We start from the raw sequence: 27899 nt of genomic DNA, 5'->3' as shown, positions 1-27899 counted from the left end.
CAGAAGACATCCTCCACAGGCGTGAGTACTACACACACACACACACACACACACACACACACACACACACGTAAGTAAAAAAAGAAATGTCATAATAGATAGGTTACTGTGATTTATAAGTTCTGAATGTTGTTAATATACTTTTAAATTACCATGGTAACAGCAAACTGTTCAAAGATGTTCTATGATTACATCATCACAAACAATGACAATGTGGCAAGAAGCCAAATGAATTATTAAATATGTGTAGCTTACAGACTTTTTTCTTTTGAGATAGGGTCTTACTCAGATAGTTCGAGATGGCCTGAATGGAATTACAGTTATATGCTATTCCTCCTGGATCAGACATGGGACATTTCAGACAGAACAGCACTGGTGTGCATGCTCAGGAATCCTGAAAGGAACCAACTGGAAGGAAACCTTAAAAGTCCTGTGATCTTGAAGGTCTTGGCTCAAGTTTTGGAAGCTTTTGTTTTTCTTTTAGCCACTAGATTTTTCAGGAAAAATTCACCTATTTGAGAAAAATAAGAATACATTAATATTATCCTGAAGTAAGCAGCAGCAAGCTGCTATTTCAGAACCCCCCCCCACACACACACACAAAGAAGGGCTGTATTTCCTGGCATTTCCCTCCTCTCAGACCTCAAAGGCAGTATTTTTATCACCTAAGTATTCCGTATCTTTTGCATTTTCCCCTACTGTTTTGATTTAAGTTTTAATTTTTTTTGAGATTACAATACTTCCTTTCATCTCCCCATGACAGCATAGGCCTACCCAGGGACCAAAAAGAATTGCTCTCAACTATCACTCCTTCCAATACCCAAGCGTTATACAAGGCCTCTGAGCCTGCGGGTCTGCTTCTGCCTGTTCACCCCACCGTGAGGGCTGACTACTCATTGATACAAAGTGCTGCCGCTGGCACAAATTTTTTCAGAGAGCAGCCTGTCCGTCATCAGTCTGGCTCTGATGTTTATAAAGCAGACTCATGCAGCTGAGCATGGGTCGGAAGGAATCTCTCTCACTCATTCCCCTCCGGGGAAGCCAGAGCTCTCGTCTGTAATGGGCTTTTGTCCCCATCGTGAGTCAAGCCTGGGCTCCACGTCCCTTTCAGCCCACTGGGCTGCACTTGGTTCAGCACTGCGTCCGTCCGATGAGCTCAGTGCTTCCTGCTGAAGTGCAGTACTAGAGGCCTGACTTCATGAGGAGTCGGTCCGCCTCCTCTGTCATCTTACAGGTCCAATCAGAACGCAACCAGCACATCCAAACCCAATCACCAAGGCTCCCAAGCCTCTCGTCTGTACTGCTCAGTCCTTCACCAACATCACCAGACTGAAATCTCTGATCTGAGTCCAATGCTCAACACGCCAGAACTCCATCTTTTCGTAGTGACTTTAAAAACACTAAAAGATCCATAATTTGCTTCCTTATAAATATTAGAAGATTTCCTTTTAAATGTTACTATATGCTGGACATGGTTGTTCATACCTTCAATCCCAGCACTTGAGGCACAGGCAGGCCTGATCTACATGGTGAGTTCCAGGTCATAAGGAGTATGTAGTTGAGACCCTGTCTCAAAAATTAAAAATAGCCGGGTGGCGGTGGTGGCGCATGCCTTTAATCCCAGCACTCAGGAGGCAGAGCCAGGCAGATCTCGAGGCCAGCCTGGTCTACAGATCGAGATCCAGGACAGGCACCAAAACTACATGGAGAAACCTTGTCTCGAAAAACCATAAATAAATGAATACATAAATACATAAAAATATGAAAATAAAACCACCTGCCACACACATTTAAAAAAAGACAAAAATAAAATAAATGTTATTCTAGGGTACCCACTTCTAGAAACTGATACTTGTTCTGATATTTGTATGTATTTCAACTTGTTATCCTGCTGAATTCTCACTTCTAATTATATATACACACATATATACATATATATACACACATATACATATACATATACATATATATATATATACACACACACACACACACACACATATATATGCCTTCAGAGCCTGCTAGACAGTGCTGAACCAAATTCTTAGGCTTTTTAATAATTCTCTGAGAATCTCATACATTAATACAATGCATTTTGATCATATTCCCCTCCACTCTGACCCCTAACTTCTCCCACATACCCCAACTTCATGTTTTCTTTTATTACTTAAAAAAAAATAACCTAGAGTTCAAACTCTTGGCTTTTATAAGTAGGATAAACTGTTCATGAAAATATCTTAAAATTTCTGTTCTTTTTTCCTGTTTTGTTTTTTTTAAACAAGAGTCTCATGGAGTCCAGGCTGGCCTCAAACTCACCATGTAGCTGAGGGTGACCTGATACTCCCTCAAAGTGCTATAATTACAAGTGTGTACCACCATGCCCAGCTCACTGAAATTCCTTTATAGGGATACTGAGTATCACTGATACGTAAATGTTGATTTTTCTAAACAGAATTCTGTCTAACTTATATCTATCTATGACTTAGACCCCAGTATACACAGCAATCATTTAAATGACCACCAATATTGCATTCATATGCCCAGACACCTAGCTTACCAATCCCAATTGCTGACCCCAACTCTAGGGAAACATCTTCCGCCTCCATCTCCTTAGCCTCCTAAATGCTAGCACTGCAGTGTACATCACCAAGCCTGGCTCAAAAGACTTTTTCCTACTGTCTTTCTTCTTATGCTACTGAGAACTCATCCTCGGGCCTCATGCACGCTGGGCAAGAGCTCTGCCCCTGAGTTACACTCCTAGCCCTAAATGACTTTTTAATCCTGTGGAAGATGTTTTTATTTTCATAGCCAGTTCAGTCAACGGACCAAAGCAAGAGCTAACTACCAAAGATGAAACGTTCTATTAAGTTAGTAAAACCACTCAAATTGATTAGGGAAAATGATTTGCCAGGCTTTTCTCTTTCATGTGAAGGGCCCTGGAAAATGCAGAGATTAGCTGTAAGGTGCTTACACTGATCTGGAACTGGCTGTGTGCAGATGCAGCCAGCACACTGTCGCATGAATACACATTGTCCAGAGGACACTGTCACATGCTCTGCACGCTCTGCTGTTTCTGGAAGATCTGCTACTGAAGCCACCCGTGCGGTAACTGACTATGCAAATGACTTCTGTTCTTGTCAAATGGCTGCAGCAGCAGCAGCAAGAGCAGCAAGCCATGTGTGCCAGAGACTGATGAGGCCGAGGAGGAGCTGCTTTAGTACGGCCCTATGGAGCACAGCTGTGACAGACGGCCCGGGAAAGAGAATCTCTTTATTCCCGACAGATGACAACCACAGCTGTTGTGATTGGTAGTCTGGGTGGAACACAGCGGTGGGGAATTAACAGACCTCCCCCCGGCAGTCAGACTCACCTGCTTTATAGGAAGAGCGCACCAACGGGCCACTTGCAGTATAATGGAATCCGAGCTCATTTCCTACTTTTTCCCAGTATTTGAACTTCTCAGGAGTAACATATTCTTCAACCTTGATGGAAACAACCTCTTGAGAGCAGATTCCAGCATTCTAAGTAATTCTGACTCCAGATAGGCTACACTGTGTATTCAGAACGGCTCATCATTTGCCCAGCCCTCCCTCTCTGGTCATTTACACGTTGTTGGACTCATCACAGCACAACCACAGGAACTTAGAGAGGAGGGAACATCACTTTGTACTACAGTAGCTATTCCAAAGGGGAAAGAAAATGAGAGTGCAGAGACGATTTATGCTTTTCTCTCATTTATTAAGAATCCTGTAAGATTCTCCGTGTGTGCATGAACATTTTTGTGGGTGCTCATGTACGGGTGTACAGGCCAGAGACAAGGTTGGAGGTCATTTCTCGGCATTTTCCACCGTCTTTTGCACAGAGCACTCAGTGGCCTGGAACGGTGAAGTAGGTTAGGCCGCCTGGCCATCGAGGCCCAGGAACGCACCTATTTCTGTCCCCCCTGTGCCGGCATCATAAGCACAGCCCACCACGTCTGGGTAAAGAAAACGTGGGTCCTGGGGCTTGAACTCAGTCTTTAATGCCACTCCAAGTCCCCCTTATAAGATGTCTGAGGACCAGACAAATTCATCTTGCATCTCATGTTTAGCACTGCCCCTGGACAGGTTTTATTTTTGTCTGTCTGTCTGTCTGGTTGGCAGGACTAACAGTTGAACCTAGGCCCTCCCACATGCTAGGCAAGTGTTATTGGCACATGATAATACTCAGCACAATTTTCCTGAGTAAATAAACACTCCGTGAGAGAAACAGAAAAGTGCCTTCCTTTGTTTCCTTCAGCTCAGTCTTCCAGGCATCTCTAACCGAGTCGCAGGACCACCAAATGTCAGTAACACAACCTCCCACCTTTCCACTTTTTCTGTATGCTCACGTGACTTCAACAACTGGGTAGCAGTGAGTACCAGTGTCACTGCTTTATGTGGGCAGGAAGATGGACATTTACATGTACACACGGGACTAACAGTTTCTTATTTGTACCTGTGGACCATGAAGACTTCCTAGGAAAAGAGTTGGCAACTCAAGACACCTGTACCTTAAGGTGGCGCTTCGTCGGCTGCATATACTGTCCCAGAGTTAAACAGTCCACGTCGGCCGCACGGAGCGCTGAAAGGGAAGAGGCAGGGTGCACAGCAGTGTTTCAGTTAGTTACGGTCTGAGCACAGGTTGGGGGGTGTGGGGGGGGTGTCTTCCACACTGTGCTTAACTACATGACAGGAGGAACCATTCACTCAAAAGTGAGAATTGGAAACACAGGAATAATCGCCACAGGAGTGTGACACTGGGAGAGAGAAAGAAAATGCAAGGCTGGATGTGGTGGCGCACGCCTTCAGTTTCGGCACTCGGCAGGCAGAGGCAGGCGGGTCTCTGAGTTCGAGGCCAGCCTGGTCTACAGAGGACAGGACAGCCAGGGCTACATAGAGAGACAACAACAAACATAACAAACAAACAACAATAAAGACAAACACACTGCAGTGCTGTCAAGCCAAGGCTAAAACAGGAGAGGGCTTTAGAGTGGGAGTCTGTCAGGCATAAAAGGTGAAGGCAGGTGACCCTGGAGGAGCCACGCCCAGGCCTGGCTGCACAGTATCCTTCCCTTTAGTGTGTCTCTATTAATCTCCATCCTTAAGTCTACGTTAATTCTTTTTCCCCCTTTTTGGTGGCTGAAGAACCACGGGTGCTGGGAACCGAACTCTTACATATTTGGTTGTGAGCCTAGCCTTTAACAGCTGAGCCCTCTCTCCAGCCCTAAAATCTTTTTCTTAATAAACTCCACCTCTGCCTTAAAAATAAAAAAGGTGAAGGAACAATGATCCTAGAGTGAAAACATTCACATGAGCCGAACATACCGTCCTGGGCTCTGCCTTGGTAAGCAGAGGTGTTCTTGGAGCAAGCGTGACCTGACCTGTGACATGGCAGTCTTTCCTTTTCAGTTGTACTTGGTGGGCAAGCGCTCTACTAAAGCTAAAGCCGCAGCCTTCAGAATCCCATCCACAGTACCTGGCACCCAACTGGCTCTCAAAACCATCCAACGACAGAAAGAAATCCCGTCCTCACTGGACTAGGCGAGGACAAGGAGGGCTAAAAATCCCATCGTGAGCACCATGCACACATTCCATGACGCTCAAGGAAAGCTGCTTCCCCTGTGCATGCTGCTATTTGCGACCACGTCCTTTCTTTTGTTCTGGACACGGAAGCCGGAATGCTCCCACTGGCCTCCACCTCAGCTCCAGACACTGTGTTCCCACTGTCACTTGCACTCAGGCTATGGAGGAAGCGGACATTTAACAGGCTCTTTAAAGTGGAGTTCCTGCTACCATGGAAATGGGAAGGGGTGTCTGGTTTTCAGCTGCTTTACCTTTCATGGTGGCGAGGACTTGCTCATCTGTCTCACCTAGGCCCAGCATGATTGATGTTTTGGAAACAATGTCAGGCTGAACTTTCTTGACATGTTTCAATACACGAAGAGACTGGTCAAAATTGGCCCGGGGATCACGAACTTTCCTGGAAAACGGAGCAGCTCTCAGTGACGAAACAAGTGCAACCAAATACATTGTTATGTAAGCTGGAAGGTCAGAAAGCACATTCTAGAACAGTGTTCTCAACCTTTCACAGAGGTAGCCTAAATCACTGGAAAACACAGATATTTAATTATGATTCCTAACAGTAGCAAAATCACAGTTAGGAAGTAGCAGTGAAAATAACTTTATGGCTGGGGGTCACCACGAGGAACTGTATTAAAGGGCCGCAGCACTGGGAAGTTTGGGAACCACTGCTTTAGATCACATGACCCACAGTTAGTGAGCATATGTGTCAATGTACATACATGCACAGAGGCAATTAACGCAGGAGGAAAATGAGGACTCACTGGCTTCCTAGATCTGTCAACTTTCCAGGCCTCTCAAGCCTGGGATAGAGAAAACCAGACTAGAAGTCACTCGGTTTATACACTGAAAAATTAAGATTCTGAAACTCAAAATTTATAATGACTTCCAGCGAGAAAAGAGACTGGACAGAAGACAGACAAACCCCTCTCTGAGGACAAAACCTACCCGACTGCACATTTCTAGGGTTGAAACTTTTATGTGCATTTCTTTCCTGCAGGTTGGACTGCCCTCTGCTGGCAAGTACGGACACTGCAGGCTCGGCGGAAAAGCATTCTGGGATTTCAGAAGTGAAACCAGGGAGACTGGCACCCACTGCTGGCGGTATCACCACAGCCTGGGTGGCGACCCTCCCACAAAGCCCAAACCACCAAGGCTTAAATGGGAAGAAAGGCAAAGGCTAAGGGAGGATCAGCACTCAGATGAATTCTAATACAGCCTGCGCGCCGTATATTTGCTTTGTTTTGTTTTAACTTAAATAAGAGGCAGGGGGTTGAAGAGACGGCCCGGTGGTTAGAGGTGACTGCTATTCCGGGGGACTCAGGTTCAATTCCCAGCACCCACAAGGGGCTAACAACTGTGTACCTCCAGTCCCAGGGGACTGACACCCTCTTCTGACCTTCCAGGGCACACATACACATACACACACACACACACACACACACACACACACACACACACACACAGTGCAAAGGTAACACATCCATGTAAAAGGAAAAAACAGCTAGTTATCCTCCGACTTGTACATGAGTGTTTGTGTATATACATATGTGCACGCATACACATACACATACACACACACACACACACACACACACACACACAGACAGTTTAAAAAGAGCAGTTTAAAAAAAAAAATAAAAACCTCCATAAATTGAGAGTACAGAAAGCCAACACTTTGTGAGATGGTCATGCCAGCCGTGTTGGTCTTGAAGTTGCAGCCCACAGCCTCAGCCTCCGTGTGCTGACTGGGATGACTGCTGTGGGCCACTATACTTCCAACAGTCCAGGAGCAATGTGCGTGGTAGCACCCCCTGTAACTTCTTGTAGGTCTGTGACACAGAACAGTGGGATGTGACTAACAAAACCACAGCCAAAGACCTGAGAAGTTACATGAAAATATTCATCTGTCTGCAGCTAAGACGCTTCTCACTTTTCTCAAATCCGAATATACTCGTTATGTGGAATAAGTGTCCTTCAAAATTTCTAACCACTAAGGTTGGCAGGAAGACTAAAGCTTAGTGTCCTCTCTCTTGTGTGTGAGTCTGTGTGTGGGGTGTGTTTGGGCTTTTGTTTGAGACAAAGTCTCACTACGTAGTCCTGGCTGGCCTCAGACTTGCAGAGATCACTTGCTTCTGTGTGCTGGGATTAAAGGTGTGCACTATTACTTTTGGCTTTTTAAATTTTTTTTAAAGAAAGGGTGTAGCCCAGGCTTGTTCCCAAACTTTTGATCTTCTGCCTCAGCTTTGCAAATATTAGAATTACAGGGCAGTATCATCACCAAGGGCCATCCTGTCTACTTTTGAAGAGATTTAAAAGTGGTGTTTTTTGTTTTTTTGTTTTTTTTGGTTTTTGGTTTTTCGAGACAGGGTTTCTCTGTGTAGCTTTGCGTCTTTTCCTGGAACTCACTTGGTAGCCCAGGCTGGCCTCGAACTCACAGAGATCCGCCTGGCTCTGCCTCCCGAGTGCTGGGATTAAAGGTGTGCGCCACCACTGCCCGGCTTTTTTTTTTTTTTTTTTTTTTTTTAAAGTGGTGTTTTTGATACATCATTTTTACTTGAGAAGTATTCTCTTGAAAAAAAAAATCACAATTCAGTGCATCTGCAATGATACCACCTTAGAACACAGTAAAGATGTACATTGTGGGAGGTGGGAATGGGGGTGTACTGGGGGTAAGGGGAGGGGGTGGGAGGGGGAGAATAGGGGAACCCGTGGCTGATATGTAGAACTGAATGGTATTGTAAAATAAAATAAATAAAATTAAAAAAAAAAAAGATGTTCATTGTGTGTCATTAAAACACAGCTGGGAGGTGATGTCGCACACCTTTAATTCCAGCACTCAGGAGGCAGAGGCAGGTGGATCTCTGTGAGTTCCAGCCAGCCTAGTCTACAGAGAGAGTTCCAGGACAGCCAGGGCTACACCAAGAAACCCTGTCTTGAAAAACAAAATCAAACAAACAACCCTGGACGACATTATCAGTTCCTAGCACATGAATTCACAGGTATAACACAACACTAAAGCGACAAGAACTGACATTACTGGCCAGAAACATCATGGGTGATGTTTGCACACTTTTCAAAGTCACTTTCCTTTTTAATTGTGTGTGGGTATGTGCACAAGAGTGCAGTTGCCAGCGGAGCCCAGAGGCATTGGTCACCCCGGAGCTGGAGTGACAGGTCACCAATGTGAGCACCAGGAACTGAACTCTAGCTCTCTGTGAGAGTGCAGGGGATCTTCTTAACCACTGAGCCATCTTTCTAGGCCTTGCTCACTCACTTTTGGTGGCTGTCTTTTCTGATGTTTGTATTAACTCACGAAGAAAGGACAGAATGAGAAGAGCAAGAGAAAAGGGAAGGCAGGGGAGGGGAGGAAGGGAAGGCAGGGGAAGGGAGGAAGGAGCTGCCTTTGTACAGCCCGCTGCCCAGTCCCCCTGCCAGTGAGATCCAGGCCCGCTGGGGCCCGTTAGCGTGCAGTCACCTCTGTAGCTCCGGAACGGTTTCTACGTTATGTGCGTACACATCTAAGCCCGACAGAGCGACCTTCTCTACTGCTCTCAGATCTCCTCGGAAGTCAGGGGTGAGGCACTCCACGAGGATTTGGGGATTCCTAGGAGGACAAAAGATGAGCAATGAACTGAAGGAGGGGACCGACAGGACTGTTGTCTACACAGCGGTGACCGCTGAGCCAGGGAGCACGTCAGCAGCCCCTGACCCCTGCTAAGGCAGGCCCATGTGAGCAACCGTCGGAAAACCTCAGCATGGTAAACTGTGTACTTCATGACCAGACCGTCTACTGCAGCAGCCATCAGTAGACTCCGGCTTAGACCTAACAGGAGTAGGTGGTTAAAAACGTAAAACTGATTACAGAAACCAAAATAGAAGACACAAGTAATATTATTATTATTTTACTGTTTAGAAAACAAGATGGGGTATTTCTTCTGTGAACACAAATGCCATCTGCTTCAACTTGGATTTCTTCTGTAATTATCAAACCCTACGCTCCTCGTCTCCTATAGGCAAATATCTCACTAGTGCTAGGAGCTTTAAAAGCTGTTTCCAGGCTTGCCGAGTCATACGGCTTGTTTTTATATGAAGTGCCACCCAAACACTAACCTTCCTGTTTCTACCTGTCCTGTCTACCTAATGAAGCACTGTAGTGTGACCTAGGCCACAGAGCTGTTTGCAAACCCGCAGGAAGGCCCAGCACAGCTCTTCCCTGAGAATAGGCAGGAAGGCCTCCACTCGTTCCCTTGGGAACATAAGATGCTCAAAGATCTTAGTGTATAACTCTGAAACTGGCTTTTGAACAGTTGCCCCCGAGACCCACTAGTGGCTAGAAAGAAACTGTGTGAGCTGCAATAGTTTTGGAACTGTTAACAATCAGACAAGCTGGGGAATCCGTGGGAAAGCATTTGTTGTTAGGACAGACATTACAAAAGCACTAAGCTCTAGAATCACTTGGCTCCTTCTGGTTTTAGAGACAGAGTCTCCCTATGCAGCCCTGGCCGGCCTGGAGTTCATCACGTACACCAGGCTGGCCTCAAATTCACAGAGACCCGTCTCTGCTCTTGAACACTGGGATTAAAAGCATGTGCCACTAATCTGGTGAATTTTGCTCCTTTTTAATCCTTTTGGAATTAATTAAAACTTTTTTAAAAAATGTAGATTACAAGTAAAATTGGCAGTTTAGATGGACATGAATGAAAACTGTATTGAGATGTATTTTACAAGGTTGTGCTTACCTCATTTTGGTTTTTTATTTTTCTTAAAGATCTGTTAATTTTCACTTTATGTGTCTTTCGCCTGTGTGTAAGTATGCTTGTGCACTGAGTATCTGCCTAGTGCCCACAGAGGCCACAAGTGGGTGCTGGCTCCCCTGTGGAGTTAGGATGGTGTCAGCCACCGTGTGAGCAGAGAACTGAACCTGGGTCCTTCTGCAAGAACAGCAAATGTTCTTAACTGTTCAATTGTGTGTGTGTGTGTGTGAAGGGAGGGGGTAGGCATCAAACCTAAGGCCTCGGGCATGCTAGGCAAGTATTGTACCACAACGCTGTAGCCTCAACCGCAATCCACTCTTAAATGGGAACTTATTAGAAACTCAGGGCTGGTTGTGCTGGCCCACCTTTAATCCCAGCATTTGGGAGGCAGAGTTGGGTGGTTCTCTGGGGGTTCAAGGCCAGCCTGGTCTAGAGGGTGAGTTTCAGGACAGCCAGGGCTGCACAGACTCTGTCTCAAAGAAGAAAGAAGGAAGGAAGAAAGGAAGGAAGGAAGGAAGGAAGGAAGGAAGGAAGGAAGGAAGGAAGGAAGGAAGGAAGGAAGGAAGGGGAAAAAAAGAAAGACCTCAGAACGAATTTGCATGTGTCTAAAAGACCCTTAACTCGCCGGGCGGTGGTGGCGCACGCCTTTAATCCCAGCACTTGGGAGGCAGAGCCAGGCGGATCTCTGTGAGTTTGAGGCCAGCCTGGGCTACCAAGTGAGTTCCAGGAAAGGCGCAAAGCTACAGAGAAACCCTGTCTCGAAAAACCAAAAAAAAGGCCCTTAACTCATACAAAAAATGTCAACAGGTACCTTTCTTTCAAGCAGATCACGGTCTTGGCAATGTGCTCAGCTCCCCCGTCAGGCACATCTAGAAAGAAAAGAAGTTCTTGTTCAAGCTATGCCACACTTAGCTGGAGCCTGGCACACTGCACACTACTAACCATCTCGATCCACCGACGTCAGGACAACGTAGTCCAGACCCCACTCTGCAATTGCTCTGGCCGTGTTGTAGGGCTCATCGGCGTCCAGCGGAGGGGGATTTCTTGCGGTCTTCACAGAACAAAATCTGCAACCTCTTGTACAAGTGTCCCCCATCAACTGGAACAGAGACGTTACAATTTAAATCAGATGACCCTCAGGAATACAATGCCAAAAACAAATGACAAAGAACATCAACAGAATGATTCTGTCTAGAAGGAATCTGAAATATTCCAAATGAAATAATAGATGGTTAAGGAATACAAATTTACATGGAAAAAGAAATTGGTACACTCAAGTAAGTGTTAAGGAAACTGGAGGGGGCATAGGATCAGGAGGTAAGATTTAAATTTTATCATTTAAGGGGCCAGCGAGATGGCTCACTTGCCAAGCAAGTACAGTGACCTGGGTTTGATTCCCAGACCCCATGTAAAGACGGCAAGGAGAGCGGACTCCACAAAGTTGTCCTGTGACTTCTATACACACCTCCACATACACACAATCCACCACCACCATCACCACCATAATAATAATAAATAAAATTTCAACTTAAAGCCAAGTGCCTATAACCCTAGCACTTGAGAAGTTGAGGCAGGAAGATCATGAGTTCAAGGTTAGCCTGGGCCCCACAGTGAGACTCTGTCTCAAAATTTAAAATGGGAGATGGCTCAGTGCCTAAGAGGATTTGTTCTTCAGAGGACCCAAGTTCGGCTCCCAGCACCCACACCGAGTGAACCAAAGGCTCTGCACTCTACATGCCCCTGCACTCATGTATACACACCCACACAGACACAGACACAAGAATAACTGAACATAAAATAAAGCATAAAAACAATGGGAGCCAGGCACGGTGGTGCACACCTTTAACACAGCACTCAGGAGGCAGAGGCAGGTGGATCTCTGTGAGTTTGAGGCCAGTCTGGTCTGCAGAGAGAAACCTTGTCTTGAACAGAGAGAAACAAATAAAAAAAATAATGGGGTCCCAATGCAGAGTCTGTGAGAGGCTAAAGTTCTGCTCTAAATGAGGTGCCAGGATGTCTGTTGTATTGCCGTTCTTAAAACTTACTCAATAATTAACAAGTGCCATTTAAAAATATTCTCTTTTAATGATAGTTTTCAGTGTGTGTGTGTGTGTGTGTGTGTAAACACAAGGACGTCAGAGGACAACTTGCAGGGGTTGGTTTTTTCCGGCCACTATGTGGGTCCTGTGGGTTAAACTCAGGTCACCAGGCTTGACGGCAGGTGACTCTGCCCACTGAGCCACCTGGTTGGCCCCAGATATATTCAGTGGGAAGACGAATGTGCAGATCTGAGTAGAGTGAAACTGGAAATACCGCTCATTCTTGTTAAATAAACGAGACAGGAAATAGTGTACAACAGTTAAATAATTACGAAGAATATTTCCAAACATTAATGCAACACATACCCTAAGGGACCAAAGTGTTAATTATCAGATACTCAGAAGAGCCAATAACAGATTAATTCAGAAGGGTGAAATCACAAAAGGTGACAGGATTCTGTCTCTTCTTTCTTTGTAATTTTCATAAATTCATAGGCAATAAGAATTTCACTGGGTGTTCACAGTGCACATCTTTAGGAGGAGGACATAAAACGTCCCCGTTCCATGCCTGAGCTGTAGAGACCGAGCTAGCCTTACCATGATGGTGGCTGTGGCCGTGGCATACTCTCCACCTCCCCAACACTCTCCAATGTTGGGACATCGGGCTTCCTCACAGACCTGTGGAAAGGGAAACACTGCATCAGGCTGAAAAGACTACCCACCATCAATGAAGTACAGGGATTTCCAGCTTTGTTTAAGATTACTGTTAGTATGGGTTTGTATGTTTGGGGGTTTGCCTGCATCTATGTCTGTGCACACACACATGCAGAGTGTCAAAGAGTCCAGCAGACTGTCAGATCCCCGAAACTGGAGTTAGACATGGTTGTGAGCTGCCATGTGGGTGCTAGGAATTGAACCTGGGTACTCCTCTGGAAGAGTAGGCAGCCTATGGTCTTAACCACTGAGCCATCCCTCCAGGCCAGCATTAGGTAATTTAAACTGCCCATTGTTTCCAATGTATTTCAGAAGAAATATAATCACGTTTCTTTGGCAGGAAAACATAAAGGGCAGCTAGGGACTGAACTGCTCTCTCACACTAAGCAAGCACTGGGTTATACTCTCAGCCCCTAAATCTCTATGTATTTTCTTTGTTTGTGTTTTCCGAGACAGGGTTTCTCTGTGTAGCCCAGGCTGTCCTCAAACTCACAGAGATCCACCTGCCTCTGCCTCCTGAGTGCTGGAGGCACCGCCCAGCTCTATGTACATTTTTATTGCTGTAGCTACACTTCATTTTTCATCTTTACCCGCTCTCCTTGCTAATATTTATAACTCATTAATCACTTCTTTTTGGTCTGGTCTGGCACCACTTATCTTATAATCCAAGCACCTAGGAAGCTAAGACAGGAGAATCACAAGCTTGAGACCAATCGGGCCTATATAGTGAGCTCCAGGCCAGCCTATGCTAAATAATGAGACCATATCTCAGAAGCTTTTTGTTGTAAATATGGAGAAACAGCACAGCCCTGGGGTAAATCAGAGAGGAAATACACTGGCCACTTACTGTGTGGAGATTTAAATTCCGCAATGTGCTTTTCAGTTTATTGTAATTTTTCCCCATGGGTATCTCTGTCTTTAACCATGGAGGCAGTCTTAACCTAGGGAAAGCCAAAAAGAACTGTCCATTACCAACCTTTGGAAGACACAGAGCTTAGCTCCAGCAGTTCCCCAGTACATCCTTTTCCATGTTCCTGGACTAACTCAGTTCCATCCCAGGAATAAGAACAAAGACTCAAACTCAGGTCTGCTCAAGCTGCGTTAGGAAACACTGATCATGGAGTCTAAGGGGGTGCTATGCTTATAGCTACCTTATGCACAGGTGTGTTGCTATACTAGTCTAACTAAAGGACGGATACGTCTTTGAGGGTGTCGTTCCCTATGCATACCACTGTACCAGGCTTTCTCTTCTGGGCCACCAACCGGCTTCCAAATCATGACACAGAGACTTATTGTTACTTATGAATGCTTGGCCTTATCTTAGCTCTTAATCTGTTTCTCTTTATCTATATTTTGCCTCGGGGCTTTTGACCTTTCTTCTTTCTCTTTCTTTCTCTCTCTGTCTCTCTCTCTTTCTGTATGTTCTACTTTCCTGCTTCTCATGGCTGGCTGGTGTGTCCCTCTCTTTCTCCCTCATTCTCTTTTTTTCTCTTCTCCTCTCTCAAGCCTAGATTTCTCCTCCTACTTATTCCCTCTGCCCACCAGCCCCACTACCCCTCTCTTCTCTAGCTGTTGGCTGCTCAGCTTTTTATTAGATCAATCAGGTGCCTTAGGCAGGCAAGGTGACCAGTGAAACAAATGTAACACATCTTTACCCAATTAAACAAAGGAGGCAGAAACAAATGTAGGACACCTTCACATACTTAAAGTAATAGTCCACAGCATAAACAAATGTAACACATCTTTGCCCAGTTAAAATAACATTCCACAACATACTACAAATTACTACAGTAACTACAAACAAGGAAGAGCCCAGCTGCACACTATCTACCCTGCATTCTAGATTCTAGTCATTAAGAAAGGGACAGAACTTCCTAGTTGTGGTGGTTCATGTCTGTGATGCTAGAATTTAAACCATGGAGGTAGGAGGATGGGGAGTTCAAGATCAAATTTAACTGCATAGTGAGTTCAAGGCCAGCCCAGGCTACATAAACCAGAAAATGACAAACTGAAAACAAAAGATAGATCTAAAATCTGGAACAAGACTGTATCCTTGTTTTCCCCTTGACTGTATTCACTTGTGGTCTAGAAGTTGTTTGATAAGTATTTTTGAAAACGACCCTGTTCACCCAACCCTCACCATACTTCTCTTACTATTTCTGTTTATTGTGGTGATAGGATTCAAACCCTGAGCCTTCTGCATGCCAGGCAACCCTTTCATTACTAAAAAACAATAAAGGTAGAGTAACCGTAGGCTCTATGTAAACTTTCTCAGAAAAGGAACAAGTTAGGGCCAGGCATGGTGGTGCTGGCTTTTAATCCCAGCACTTGGGATGCAAAGGCAGGCGGATCTCTGTGAGTTCAAGGCCAGCCTGGCCTACATAGTGATTTCCAGGTCAGCCAGGGCTCCACAGTGAGACCCTTTCTCAAAAGAAAAAAAAATTTAGATAAATCAATACGTAAGACAGCCAGTGGCGGCACATGGCTTTTATCCCAGTCCTTGGGAGGCAGAGAGGCAGGGGAATCTCTGAGTTTGAAGCCAGCCTGGTTTACAGAGTGAGTTCCAGAACAGTCAGGAGTATACAAGAAACCCTGTTTTGAAAAACCAAATAAGCTGGGCGGTGGTGGCGCACGCCTTTAATCCCAGCACTTGGGAGGCAGAGCCAGGCGGATCTCTGTGAGTTCGAGGCCAGCCTGGGCTATCAAGTGAGTGCCAGGAAAAGGCGCAAAGCTACACAGAGAAACCCTGTCTCAAAAAAAACAAAAAAAAAAAAAAAAGAAAGAAAAAGAAAAGAAAAGAAAAACCAAATAAAATAAATCAATAATTACCAAGAGGAAAACTTTTCCAATTAGATGCTGGGTATAAAATGGGAGATCATAGTATAAAATGGTCAGGCCATTTTAGAAAGGATAAAGAAAAATGGCCAAAGGGTACAGAAAAAATAAAATGATTTTAATAGCTTTGCTCACTTGTCCTGTTGAGATTTGTTATCACTTCTAGTAACTTCAGGTAAGCTTAACCTGTCTGAAATTTAACATCTACTACAGGGCTTGATTAAAAACTGCACAAACTCCGAGAGTGGGATACTAAAATGATATCTTCATATTCTATTACCTTTCTCCTTTCTGGCGCTTTAAGTTGCCTTTATATTCATCCCAGGTGCTCTTGTCCGCAAGATCACCAGATACAAAATCTTGAAGGTCTGGTCCAGTCTGTAAAAATTCCTTTTTTTTATCGGGCAAAGAACTTAATGCTCTAACCCGGCTGTATAAACATCTTCCCAATACCTACAGAAAAGGTTCATTACAACATTCATTCAGTAGACTCTGGAATTATTTAGTTTTAACCCATTATAATACCAAGCCAAAGAACTGATTCAGAAGTCATGTAAAAGGATTTAAGAGCTGAAACTATTTAGACTCTTCAAAAGACTCAAGGTGAAAGAACTGCTAGACACGGTGGCTCAAACCTGTAATCCAGCACTCAGAGGCAGAGACAGGAGGATTCAGGCCAGTTACAGAGAGCCTGATGTATCCCCTGCCCCGACGGAAGGAGGTGGGGTGTGGGGTACGAGAGTAAGAGTTAACTGCTAAATATAGATTAGAAAACCTTAGGAACTGACTTAACGTGTTACATTTTCACGTTATTCCTTTTTTGTTTGTTTGTTTGTTTTCTGAGACAGGGTTTCTCTGTGTAGCCCTGGCTGTCCTGGATCTCACTCTGTAGACCAGGTTGCTCTCGAACTCACAGGGATCCACCTGCCTCTGTCTCCCGAGTGCTGGGATCAAAGGCCTGCGCCACCACCGCCCGGAAAGTCTTAAGCCGGGCTCTAAAAGTATGTGGTCAACAAGTTTAAACTGCGATCATTACGATACGCCACGGCTGGGAACGTTTTCTCCCTGAGTCGGGGAGTTGGAAAAAAAGGATATCTGGGAAGAGTTCCCTAGGGTGGGCCTTGGGATAAATCGACAGTCTTCCTGCAGCTCACCCAGGACCCCAGGCTGCGGGCCGCATCCCCGCGGCGCAGAGCAGACATCCCCTCTTTAGGTCTCAGAAGGTTCCAGGGCTCCAGGGCACCAGCACGCCCTGAGCAGGACGCGTCTGGGAAAAAAAATACAAAACCAAAGCGCGTCGCTCGGCTGATGACGACGACACGTCGCCGCCCACCCCGCGCGGGTCGGCCTCTCCGGCGACGGACTCGTCCCGCCCGCCCGCAGCCCCGTCGCGCGCTCGTGACGCCGCACGCCGCACGCCGGGGGGGCGGGGCCGCCGGGTTACAAGAACGTGATGACGGAGCACGTTCTCTCTTTGCCCCGTCTCCTGCGAGGTGAGCGGCGCCCGGCCTGTGCACCTTGGGAATCCGAGGCCATCCTCTCCGGGGGGGACACCGGCGGCCCCGGGCCCGCGGCCCCGAGTCCACGTCCCGGCCGCCCCCGAGCACGGCAGGCGTCCCTCGGACGTAGCGGCGCGGGGTGGACGCTGCGGCCCGGGCTCCCGGCCGCGGCCCCTCCCGCCATGGCGCACCGGGCCGGGGTTTCCTAACATCCCTGCCGGGCCGGCTCCCGCGCGCCCCCCCCCCCGTTGGCACGGACCCCTTCGGGTGTCTTTGCCCCCGGACTTCCCACCCGGCGGTGTCCGGTGGGAGCGGAGCTCCCCGCCCCAGCCTTCTTACCCCTGCGTGTTTTGTGTTTCAGAATGAAGACCATTCTCAGCAACCAGACGGTCGACATTCCGGAAAATGGTAGGGGCTGGGGGAGGAGGACCTGATGGCTTTGGCCTTGACAAGCCCTTCTTGCATGCTCTTGAGCCTTGGCCTGTGTGGCCTCACGGCTTCGTCCTCTCTCTTCTAGTGGACATCACTCTGAAGGGGCGCACGGTCATCGTGAAGGGCCCCCGAGGAACCCTGCGGAGGGACTTCAATCACATCAACGTAGAGCTGAGTCTCCTCGGGAAGAAGAAGAAGAGGGTGAGGAGGAGGACTCCCGTTGCTTCCTGATTCTCGGGTCGCTTGTGTGCAGGGTTGTTTAATTGTAACGGCACGAGGTTTGGTGCCTTAAGCCCGCCGTGGTGGTGCAGCAGGCCTTTAATCCCAGCACCGGGGGGTAGGGGGCAGATCTCTGCCAACCTGAGGCCAGTGAGTCCCCGAACAGCCAGGGCTACACAGTTGAGACTTTGTCCAAAAAAAAGGTGGCTTTTAACTTTTAAAACTTTACCGATGGGGTGCCCGAACTTATAGGCAATTTTGCTTTGGTGAAATCATAAAACCAAACCTAATATTGTAAAACCCGGTATCTAGTATTAATTTTCCAAAATATTATCATTTAAGTACTTTTTCAGACTTAGTCCTGGGGTGACCCTTATGTTTTTGTGGTGGGGGAATCATTCTTCTGTGAGAGCCCGTGTCTGTGACAGTGTATTGGTCATTCGTAGGTGGTTTTGAATGCCCTTGTGGTAACCAGCTAAAAACTCTTTATCTTAGTTCTGAAGTCTTGTTGTGTTACAGCTCCGGGTTGACAAATGGTGGGGCAACAGGAAGGAGCTGGCCACCGTCCGCACCATCTGCAGTCACGTTCAGAACATGATCAAGGGGGTTACGCTGGTAAGCCAGCCCATTGGGCTGCTTTTGAATCCTTTGGAAGAAGTTTCTTGGGTGTGTTTTGTATATACAGATGTCTAGTGCCAGAATGGGCTGTGGACCCTGATAGAAGTTAGGCAGTTTTTTGTTTGTTTAGTAGGAAAGGGGTGTACCATGGATCAAGCTTAGGAATTTGCCTGGCAATCAGGCTTCAGAACTTACTTTCTTAAATAGTCTGCTAGAGTCTAGATTCGATTATTGGATGGTATGTGTGGAACTTCTGGATAGAAAAGGTCTGACTTCTGCATATCTGATATCACTATTAGTTCAGAATCCATTCTCCAAAGATAAAGTTGATGCTGAAGGAGTTTGTTTCATAAACACACCCTGTACATAACAGGTCTCTTCCGTACCTGTTGGGTGGAGCTTCCCTGTTCCCATAGTTTCCTTGAAGGACCAGACTTTTTATTTAGCTTGCTAATCTGAAGTCTGTTCTGGTGTGTCTAGTAATTCAATAAAATCTAGTGCCAAAGATGAGGATCTTGGGCTCTCATTGAAAGAAGCAAGCCAGAATAGGATAGTAAAACACATGCTTCCTCCAGGAATATTCCTACCGAAAGACACAGTTGCTCCTGTATGAGACTTGTTTCAGGTCACAGATGGCAGGTCGGGTGTGTTGTGTTAAGTTTTCAGGTTAAAACAAAAGCACCTTAGAACTTGAGCTGGCCCTGGTGGCGCACAGCTGTGATCCTAGGGGAAGCTGGAGAAGGGGCCAGCCTGAACTGAAAATGTTCTGAGATTGTTGAATATTTGCTTAATTCAGGGCTTCCGCTACAAGATGAGGTCTGTGTATGCCCACTTCCCCATCAACGTCGTTATTCAGGAGAATGGGTCTCTGGTTGAAATCCGAAATTTCTTGGGTGAAAAATACATCCGCAGGGTTCGGATGAGGACAGGTATGTGTGTGCCTTCAGGAATGATCAGCTGCTACAGTTCTTTTCCTTGAGTCTTGGAGTGCTAGTGTTTGGCTGTGGTGAGGGTTATTTCAGTCAGAACTGTGTTACGGTAACTGCTAGCTTGAAAAGTTGTAGTTTGTAGGATAAAGCAACTTTGTGGGTGCTGGGAAAGAGTGTCACATCTGTAATCACAGTATGTTCAGAAGTCCAATCTAAAGTTGATGGGTGGCGTGTAGTTTTAAATAAAATTGTGTTCTGTACGGATCTCGTGTTAATCCTGTTGAATGTACACCTCTTTTAGGCGTTGCTTGTTCTGTCTCTCAAGCCCAGAAAGATGAATTAATCCTTGAAGGAAATGATATTGAACTTGTTTCAAATTCAGGTATGTGTGCTTATGTCTTATCTGGCAAATTTTATCTAAGCCTTAAGGTTGAATGCATGTCTGACTTCTGTTTGAAAACTTCTGAGAGGTCAAACGTCATTCCAAATCTGTTCTGTGTATACTGCACTTTGTATCATGAATACAAGGTGATGGGTATGCAGTTCTGAGTTGATGGGTAGCCTGTGGCTGGCTTTGTGTCTGTATTGGGGTGTGTGCTGCTGCACTCAGTTGAGAACTGAGGGCAGTGAAGGAGTCTCCATCCATGTAGGCTCCAGGGATTGAGCTCCAGTTAGACTTGTAGATGAATTTGGCTGGTGAAATAATGGCTTTATTTGCTTCTTCCTTTATAGCGGCTCTGATTCAGCAAGCCACGACAGTTAAAAACAAGGATATCAGAAAGTTTTTGGATGGCATCTATGTGTCTGAAAAGGGAACCGTGCAGCAGGCTGATGAGTAAGACCTCAGGTAGGTTCACGTATTTATAGTTGATGGAGCTTGTTAGACGGAAAGTTATTAAATCAATACTTGCCTGTAAAGTATATCATAAATGATATGATATACATAAATGATGTATATAAAGAACAGAACTTTCTAGGCAGTAATATTGATGAAAGTTTATGTGTATTGTGTTTCTTTTTACAGTTACCCTGCTCCAGAAACAAGATTCTTCATTTAAGTACGATTTGGGGTGTCTTTTGGGACAATAAAAGACTTGTATTAATTTGGTGCATGCTTGATCTTTTCTGATTAGTTAGCAAATAGGTAACTGCTCTTCGAGAAACACAACAGATTTTTTTTTTCTTCATGGAAACAAGTGGCTTAAAAGAATAACAAGACACTTCAGATAACAGGATGTAGTATCACTGACAGGCAGTCATCCTGGTGAATGTTCAGTGGGCACTTTGGCCCAGGCATAATGACTATTTGGTGTGCTGATGTGTCTCAGGAAGGGCTGAAAAGTGAGTCAGGGTGGAGTCTTTGTAGTCCTCAGTACTTTCTTGGCTGTAATTCAGCTCTGAGGTTGATGGAGGATCAGGCATTGGGGGCCAGCATGGATTACATGCTTGAAGCAGTGAACTTGGGGTTCCTTTGGAACATTGGGGATTGCAGGCTTTGAATATAGTATTCTAGACATAGTAAGCCCGTGTTTTGTGTAAATTACATCCTACCCACCTGGTGATGAGTAAACCCAGCAAACACTGAGGGTTATCCCCCAGACCTATAGTAAATTTCTTGGACAAGTTCTATCATGGCCTCAAACTCCTAATCCTCTTGCCTCCACCTACTCAGTGCTACTAGGAACACAGGCAAATGCCACCACACCCAGCTTTTGATGGCCTCAGGAGAAAATTGTCACTTGTGTGTGTGCATTTACATGGAATCGGTGTGTAGGCCTATTGCCCTTAAACCTTGTGTTTGAGGCAATGTCTGTCTTCCCCAGTGCTAGGGTGCAGACTGCCCAATGAACTATGCTTCCCTGTGTGTCCAGAGGTGTCAGTTCCCCTGGAGCTGGAATTACACAGGGGAGTGATTGTCAACCACTAGATGGAGTTGTGGGAGCTGAACTCTGGGGGAGCCGCATTAACAATTGCTGGGTGGTGGTGCACCCTTTTAATCCCAGCACTCAGGAGGCAAAGGGACCAGGGTGGCCTCAAACTCAGAGATCCCACCTCCCCAGTACTAGGATTAAAGGTGTGTGCCACCATGCCTAACCAGTATATTTAATCCAAGCTAGGTTTGCCATAACTCATACCCAGCTAAATCCTACAAGCTATGGCCACTGGTAGAGGCCTGTCCTTAATCCATGGCAGAAAGGTCAGGAATTGGAGGCTATGTGAGACCCTGTCTCAACCACAAGAAGGCCTGGTTGTAGCTCAGTTGACAGTGCTTTCCTAGTATTAATAAAGCCCCAGCATTGCATGTAGATGTGGCATGTATCCGTAATCCTAACCTTGCAGAAGGACAAGGGCTTCAAGGCCAGCCTCAGCTACATATTTGACCAGTTTGGGAGACACCATTCACCTCCAGCCAGATTGTTCAATATAAATAATTGACATCAACCAGGTTGTTTGATAGCACTGAAGGTTAAAACCTTTAGACACAAGGTTCTCACCTCATTTCCCAGAGGCTAAACAAACACCAGCTAAGGCAATATTTAAAGATTTTGGCTGGGCGGTGGTGGCGCACGCCTTTAATCCCAAGCACTTGGGAGGCAGAGCCAGGCAGATCGCTGTGAGTTCGAGGCCAGCCTGGGCTACCGAGTGAGCTCCAGGAAAGGCAAAACTACACAGAGAAACCCTGTCTCGAAAAACCAAAAAAAAAAAAAAAAGATTTAATGAAAGATGGGTTTTATTGAGTAGGTAAAATGTGGCATATCTTTTTCTGCAGCTACTCAATTGAGTTAGAAATGTTCTCATTATCAGCAGTCAAACCTGGCATCATGTGTGCTAGGCAAGTACTATGTACCACTGAGCCATATTCCCAACCTGTGCCTTGGAAACTCAATGCATTTGCTATCACTATATCGTGACCTAATGGTTTTCATATGATCCTTTAAAATGGATAACTGCACATACACACACTCCCCCACCCAAGTTGGCAGCATTGGGCTAGGAACTTGACATATGGGGGACGGAGCAAGGCAAGTTTGGGAGGGAAGGACGTGTTCTAAGCTTAGCTTAGTGGGAGCACATTAAGGAGGAAAGGTTTTAGGTGGATGTGTGGTGCATCCCTGTAGTGGAGTTGGAAACCATAACTGAACTGGGCATGATAGTGTGCACACCTTAATCCCAGCGCTCTGAGGCTGAGGCAGGAGGATCACTGGCCAGTTTGAGGCCAGCCTAGTCTATATAATGACATCCAGTCAAACCTTGAACGTATTACTTGAATTAAGGATTGATGCCAAGTTCTTTGTTAACTCCTATTGCTTGCTGCATTTTTCAAGGCTAACATGGAAGCTTATAAATTTTAAGTAAGAGGTCAATAAGATGATTTTAAAAAACTTATGCCGTGCGGTGGTGGCACACGCCTTTAATCCCAGCACTGGGGAGGCAGAGCCAGACGGATCTCAGTTCGAGGCCAGCCTGGACTACCAAGTGAGTCCCAGGAGAGGCGCAAAGCTACACAGAGAAACCCTGTCTCGAAGGAAAAAAAACAAAAACAAAAAAAACTTATCAACAAAGTTTTTCTGGAGTGAATTCCTGTGAAAAACCCAAGGAGGGCTACCTCAGTTGTTAAGAGCACTAATTGCTCTTGCAGAGGAGTTGGGTTTTATTCCCAGCACCTACTATGGAGGCTCACAACCATTTCTAACTTCAGTTCCAGAAGATCTAGTGTACTCTTTGACCTCCAAAGGTACCAGGTGCACATACATATGTGCATGCAGGCAAAATACTCAATTCCAGGAAGGTTTTCCCCCCCCCACCCCCAAAAAACAAGTGATTCATAGCCTTTCTATGTGGCTAACAATACTGTCCAGCCAACTGCAATGGGTGTTAGTGTGCACAGTTCTCAAAGGAGAGAAAAAGATTGTTTGCAAGATCTACTTAGGAACTACTAAGGAGATAGGCAGGGGGAGTTCAAGGTCAGTGAATTCCGGGCCAGCCAAGGCTATCCAGTCAGAACCTGTCTCAAAAAACCCCAAACATGGAGGGCCTGGCAGTGGTGGCGCACGCCTTTAATCCCAGCACTTGGGAGGTAGAGGCAGGGCGGATCTTTGTGAGTTTGAGGCCAGCCTGGTCTACAAATCAAGTTCCAGGAAAGGTGCAAAGCTACACAGAGAAACCCTGTCTCAAAAAACAAACAAACCTAAGAGCTGCTCAGTGTTTATGAGCATTGGCTGTTCTTATAGAGGATCCAGGTTTTGTTTCCAGCACCCACATGTTGACTCACATCCATCTGTACCTCCAGTTGAAGGGATCTGATGCCTCTTCTGGCTTCCAAGGACACCAGGCATACAAGTAGCGCATACATGCACGTAGGCAAAACATCCATACACATTTTTAAAAGGAAAAGCGGAAGACTGGACTGGCAGGTGGTGGTTGTGGGAACCAGAAGTAGAGAAGCACAGATTTATTGTTAGATTTGGCTAGTCCAATAGCAACTTTATTTCTCATTACTTTTGCCTCAGAGCGCTGGGATTAAGGTGTGCGCACTGTCATGCCCAGTTCAGTTACGGTTTCCAACTCGACTACTTTTGCACGTGCTGTTTCTATGATTTTTGAAAATTAGTGATGATTACTAAGAATCATAATTCTGCATCAGGCGGTGGTGGCACATGCCTTTAATCCCAGCACTTAGGAGGCCAGCCTGTTCTACAGAGTAAGTTCCAGGATGGCCAGGGATAGAGAAACCCTGTCTCCGTTGGGGGTGGGATCCTAATTGTGTCTTAAATTTGACATCTAACAATAGGTAGATCTGGAGTACAGTTAAAATCACCTTGCATGTTAGGATGGCTTCTTACTAAGGCTCTTTGTGGAAGAGCCACTTTTCTTGGACTCCTACGTCTGAAGTCCTGGAGAGAGTTGACAGTGACTGGGTAACATGGTTATTCACATTTGACTTGAAAGAATGGATGTGGATGGGTACACATTCAGATCATCCCTAGTGTTTGTAATCAAATCAAGTGTAGTTCCTTAAATATAAAAATATCCAAATTGAGATTTACTTAGTGCTAGCCTTAAAAGGTAAAATAAAATTAACTCATTCAAACTAACATGCTAGATTCGTCAGTCACAGTGACTTGTTCCAGATATCATAGTTGTATTCAGTACCTATGTGCATAAGGAAGTTATGAAGCTGTAGGGGACAGAGCAGGACTCTAAATAACGGTAAGGTCTTTGACCTTTACCCATAGTAAAATCTGCGTCTCTTTAACTTTTCTAACATGCCAAATCTTCTCACCTCAAAATCAGGGTCAGGGGTAATGTCTGGCTTATTATAAAATGGAAATTGCTATGCTGCAAGGCTAAGTGAGCTTGCTCTTCACAGACACTTGGGTCTAGTTGCCTAATGAGTTATGAAAGCTACTTTTAAAATCAGGAGTCCAAGCTGAGTGTGCTGGGCACCCCTCTAGTCCCAGCACTCTGGAGGCAGAGGCAGGTGGATCTCTGAGTTCAAGATCATCCTTGTCTATATAGCAAGTTCTAAGATAGCGAAAGCCTGACAAAAACACCCGTCTTGAACCTCCCCCCAATCAAGTCCATTAAGAGAGCTCACAAAATTGAATGTTTAAGAAATGCCCGGGTTTTGTGTTTGATTTTTTGAGAAAAGCTAAGATTGGTGTGTTTTAGATCCTACGCTTTAACTACCTATGGACAAACATGATCTGAAATCCTGTTGTGTTTCTACATTCCATCTGAAGACTATCTGACCTAAACAGAAGAGCACCTTGTTAGCAGTGACAGCATATGTCACTAACTGTCCAGTTTAAAGAAGAGTTTTAGCTGGGCGGGGTGGTGTACACCATTAATCCCAGCACTCAGAAGGGTGAAGCAGGTGGATCTTTGTGAGTTCCAGGACAACCAGAGCTACACAACAGACCCTGTTCAAAAACAACAACAAAACAGTTTTAAACTAGGAAGTCTAAAACAATAAAATTTCACTTTTTAAAATTAATTCCTTTACCATGAATAGTGATTGCTATTTACAGAAGAGAGCTAGAGAAAAAGGATGGGAAACAGCGCTTCACACTTCCTGAAGCCATGTTTGGGGTCATCCCCAGGATTACTGTCAGGATGAAGCCTTCAGCCCTAAGAACTGAATTCACTGATTGTCAACACCTAAGGGAATGATTGGAACCGCACTGAAAGGCATCGATTGTCATCACCTTGGTTACGGCTGTCTCTCACATTGTAAGTTACCAGTATATGGAACTGGAGTGAATCTTTAAACTATGTCAGAAATGATAGTTTAGCTAAAGAACTCTGCTCTGGCCTTTCTTCAATGGTATATTTTGTAAGTTCTTTGCTTTCCGAAATTTTCTTTTCTTTCGATGATGAACAATGGTGATTGACAGCAGCAGAGCCAGCGTGGAGATGAAGCAACAGCCGAAGAAGATGAGTGATCTCTTCTGGGTGAGGTAAGAGCAGAGGGTGCACTCTGTGCCCGCTGGAGGCCGACCGCATGCGGGGCTGCTGGGTTCAGAGGGGAAGCCATTGTTGCTGATCACCTTGCTGTAAAACTCAACAGAGGACTTAGCTTTGAATTCAGAGGTGAAAAATCCAAATCTAGGCTTTGATTTCTCTTCAGTCAGTTTGAATGCATAATAACCTTTGATTTTGACCTTGTCGATGAGGTATGCTAGAAAAAAAAAAAAAAAAAACAGAAAAGAACATTGTGATCACAAATAGACAGTAAAGTATCTTTGAATAAGAATTTAGTTTTAGTTTTCGCCAGGTGGTGGGTGCGCCTTTAACCCCAGCACTTGGGAGGCAGAAGCCAGGTGGATCTCTTTGAGTTCGAGGCCGGTCTGGGCTACAGAGTGAGTTCCAGGACAGGCACCAAAACTACACAGAGAAACCCTGTCTTGAAAAACAAAACAAACCAAAAAACAAAAAAGAATTTAGTTTTCAGGGCTAGAGAGATGGCTCAGTGGTTAAGAGCACTGACTGCTTTTGCAGAGGTCCTGAGTTCAATTCCCAGCTCCCACATGGTGGCTCCAGGGGATCTGATGCTCTGTCTTGACCTCCACAGGCACCAGGCACACATGTGGTAAACATATGCATGGAGGCAAAACACTCATACACAAAATAAAAATATAAAAAGAAGAATTTAGTTTTTATTGAAACTAAGGTCAGGTCAATAAAAAGTCATTAAGGTTTTGTTTTGGAGACGGGATCTCATGTATTCCAGGCTGGCCTCTAACTCCCTATGTAAGTGGAGGACCACTGTTAACTTGTGACTTCCTACCATGTCCTCCAGAGGGCTGGGATTGCAGGCGAGGCAGACACCACCAACTATGTCCGCAGTCCCTTTTGGTTGTTTCTAGTCCCCAAAACATTTCCATATATTGAGCAATCTACTCTAAGGAGGTAATTAAAAATGCACAAAGATAAATTTTTCAGTGGGGTGGTTCTCCCACCTAAAGAATGATTGAATAAGTGACATGCTTATTAATAGGACGTTAAGCATCCATTAACATTCTTAAGAGTTTTTAATGACATGAAACACATCTAATGTTTTAAAAGGTGGGGCAGGTGTGGTTACACATGTCTGCAACCTCAAGTGGAGGCAGCAGAGGCGGAACAGGAGTTCATGACAAGCCTAGGGTACATGAGACCCTCCATCTGGAGAGTAAGTCGACTGCATGGCTGTTTAGTGGTTCCCTGGTAGGTTGATTGCTTAGCGCACACAAAGCCCAGCACCGCACACACAAAAGTTAGGGGCTGGGCATGTAGGCCAGTGGTAAAGTTCTTGCCTCATACGCATGAGGTCCTTGGTTCAATTCCCAGCTCCACAGAAACAGAAGAGTTAGGGATATGGGGATGTCGCTTCTAGTACAGCCAAAAGGACCCTGAGTTCAACTCCCCAAACAAGCAAACAAGGTGTATGCAAAGGGTAACAGCTTGAGCTCAATTGTATTAAAATCTAAGGAGGCCGGGCAGTGGTGGCGCACGCCTTTAATCCGAGCACTCGGGAGGTGGAGGCAGAGGCAGGCAGATCTCTGTGAGTTCGAGGCCAGCCTGGTGTACAGAGCGAGAGCCAGGACAGGCACCAAAAACTACACAGAGAAACCCTGTCTGGGGAGGTGGGGGGGGGGGGGGGAACCGCACTGGAAGTAATCCAAAATTCATTGTGTTTTTCTTGGGAAGTGAAATTTTAGGTGTTATTTGGGGGGGGGGATGCTTTCCAAATTTTCCATAACGAGTTTATGCC

The 27899-nt window shown here is 45.6% G+C and overlaps 3 protein-coding genes across 4 annotated transcripts in view; 1 reads left to right on the top strand and 2 right to left on the bottom strand.

The window, feature by feature from the left end:
* Nucleotides 1-99: 99 nt before the first annotated feature.
* Nucleotides 100-17407, bottom strand: Lias (lipoic acid synthetase). 2 transcript variants are annotated; one of them, XM_028882235.2, is made up of 11 exons: nucleotides 17100-17407; nucleotides 16226-16398; nucleotides 13958-14051; nucleotides 12994-13074; nucleotides 11300-11456; nucleotides 11169-11226; nucleotides 9079-9207; nucleotides 5855-6000; nucleotides 4532-4602; nucleotides 3371-3482; nucleotides 100-511 (listed from the first exon to the last, which is right to left on the bottom strand). In XM_028882235.2, the coding sequence occupies exons 1-11, from the start codon at nucleotides 17145-17147 to the stop codon at nucleotides 453-455; spliced, it is 1128 nt and encodes a 375-aa protein (XP_028738068.1). In that variant the 5' UTR covers nucleotides 17148-17407; the 3' UTR covers nucleotides 100-452. The 2 variants fall into 2 exon arrangements, with proteins under 2 accessions (XP_028738068.1, XP_028738069.1); XM_028882236.2 differs by lacking the exons at nucleotides 11169-11226; nucleotides 11300-11456; nucleotides 13958-14051.
* On the top strand, nucleotides 17377-20750 carry Rpl9 (ribosomal protein L9). Its single transcript, XM_028882234.2, has 8 exons — nucleotides 17377-17438; nucleotides 17806-17852; nucleotides 17962-18077; nucleotides 18615-18710; nucleotides 19510-19642; nucleotides 19944-20024; nucleotides 20375-20489; nucleotides 20667-20750. Exons 2-7 carry the CDS (start codon nucleotides 17807-17809, stop codon nucleotides 20479-20481), a joined length of 579 nt encoding a protein of 192 aa, XP_028738067.1. The 5' UTR covers nucleotides 17377-17438; nucleotide 17806; the 3' UTR covers nucleotides 20482-20489; nucleotides 20667-20750.
* A 3362-nt stretch (nucleotides 20751-24112) lies between these two features.
* Nucleotides 24113-27899, bottom strand: part of Klb (klotho beta) — a 32620-nt gene continuing 28833 nt past the window's right edge. The window contains exon 5 of the mRNA XM_028882233.2: nucleotides 24113-26324. Within this exon, the coding sequence (XP_028738066.1) occupies nucleotides 25939-26324 (386 nt within the window). The 3' untranslated portion in view covers nucleotides 24113-25938. The remainder of the gene's footprint in view (nucleotides 26325-27899) is intronic.

This window comes from Peromyscus leucopus, chromosome 10 (assembly GCF_004664715.2).
Source record: "Peromyscus leucopus breed LL Stock chromosome 10, UCI_PerLeu_2.1, whole genome shotgun sequence".
Lineage (NCBI taxonomy): Eukaryota > Metazoa > Chordata > Mammalia > Rodentia > Cricetidae > Peromyscus > Peromyscus leucopus.
The sequence above is the reverse complement of the archived record's forward strand: the minus strand, read 5'-3'. Positions and strand labels throughout refer to the sequence as shown.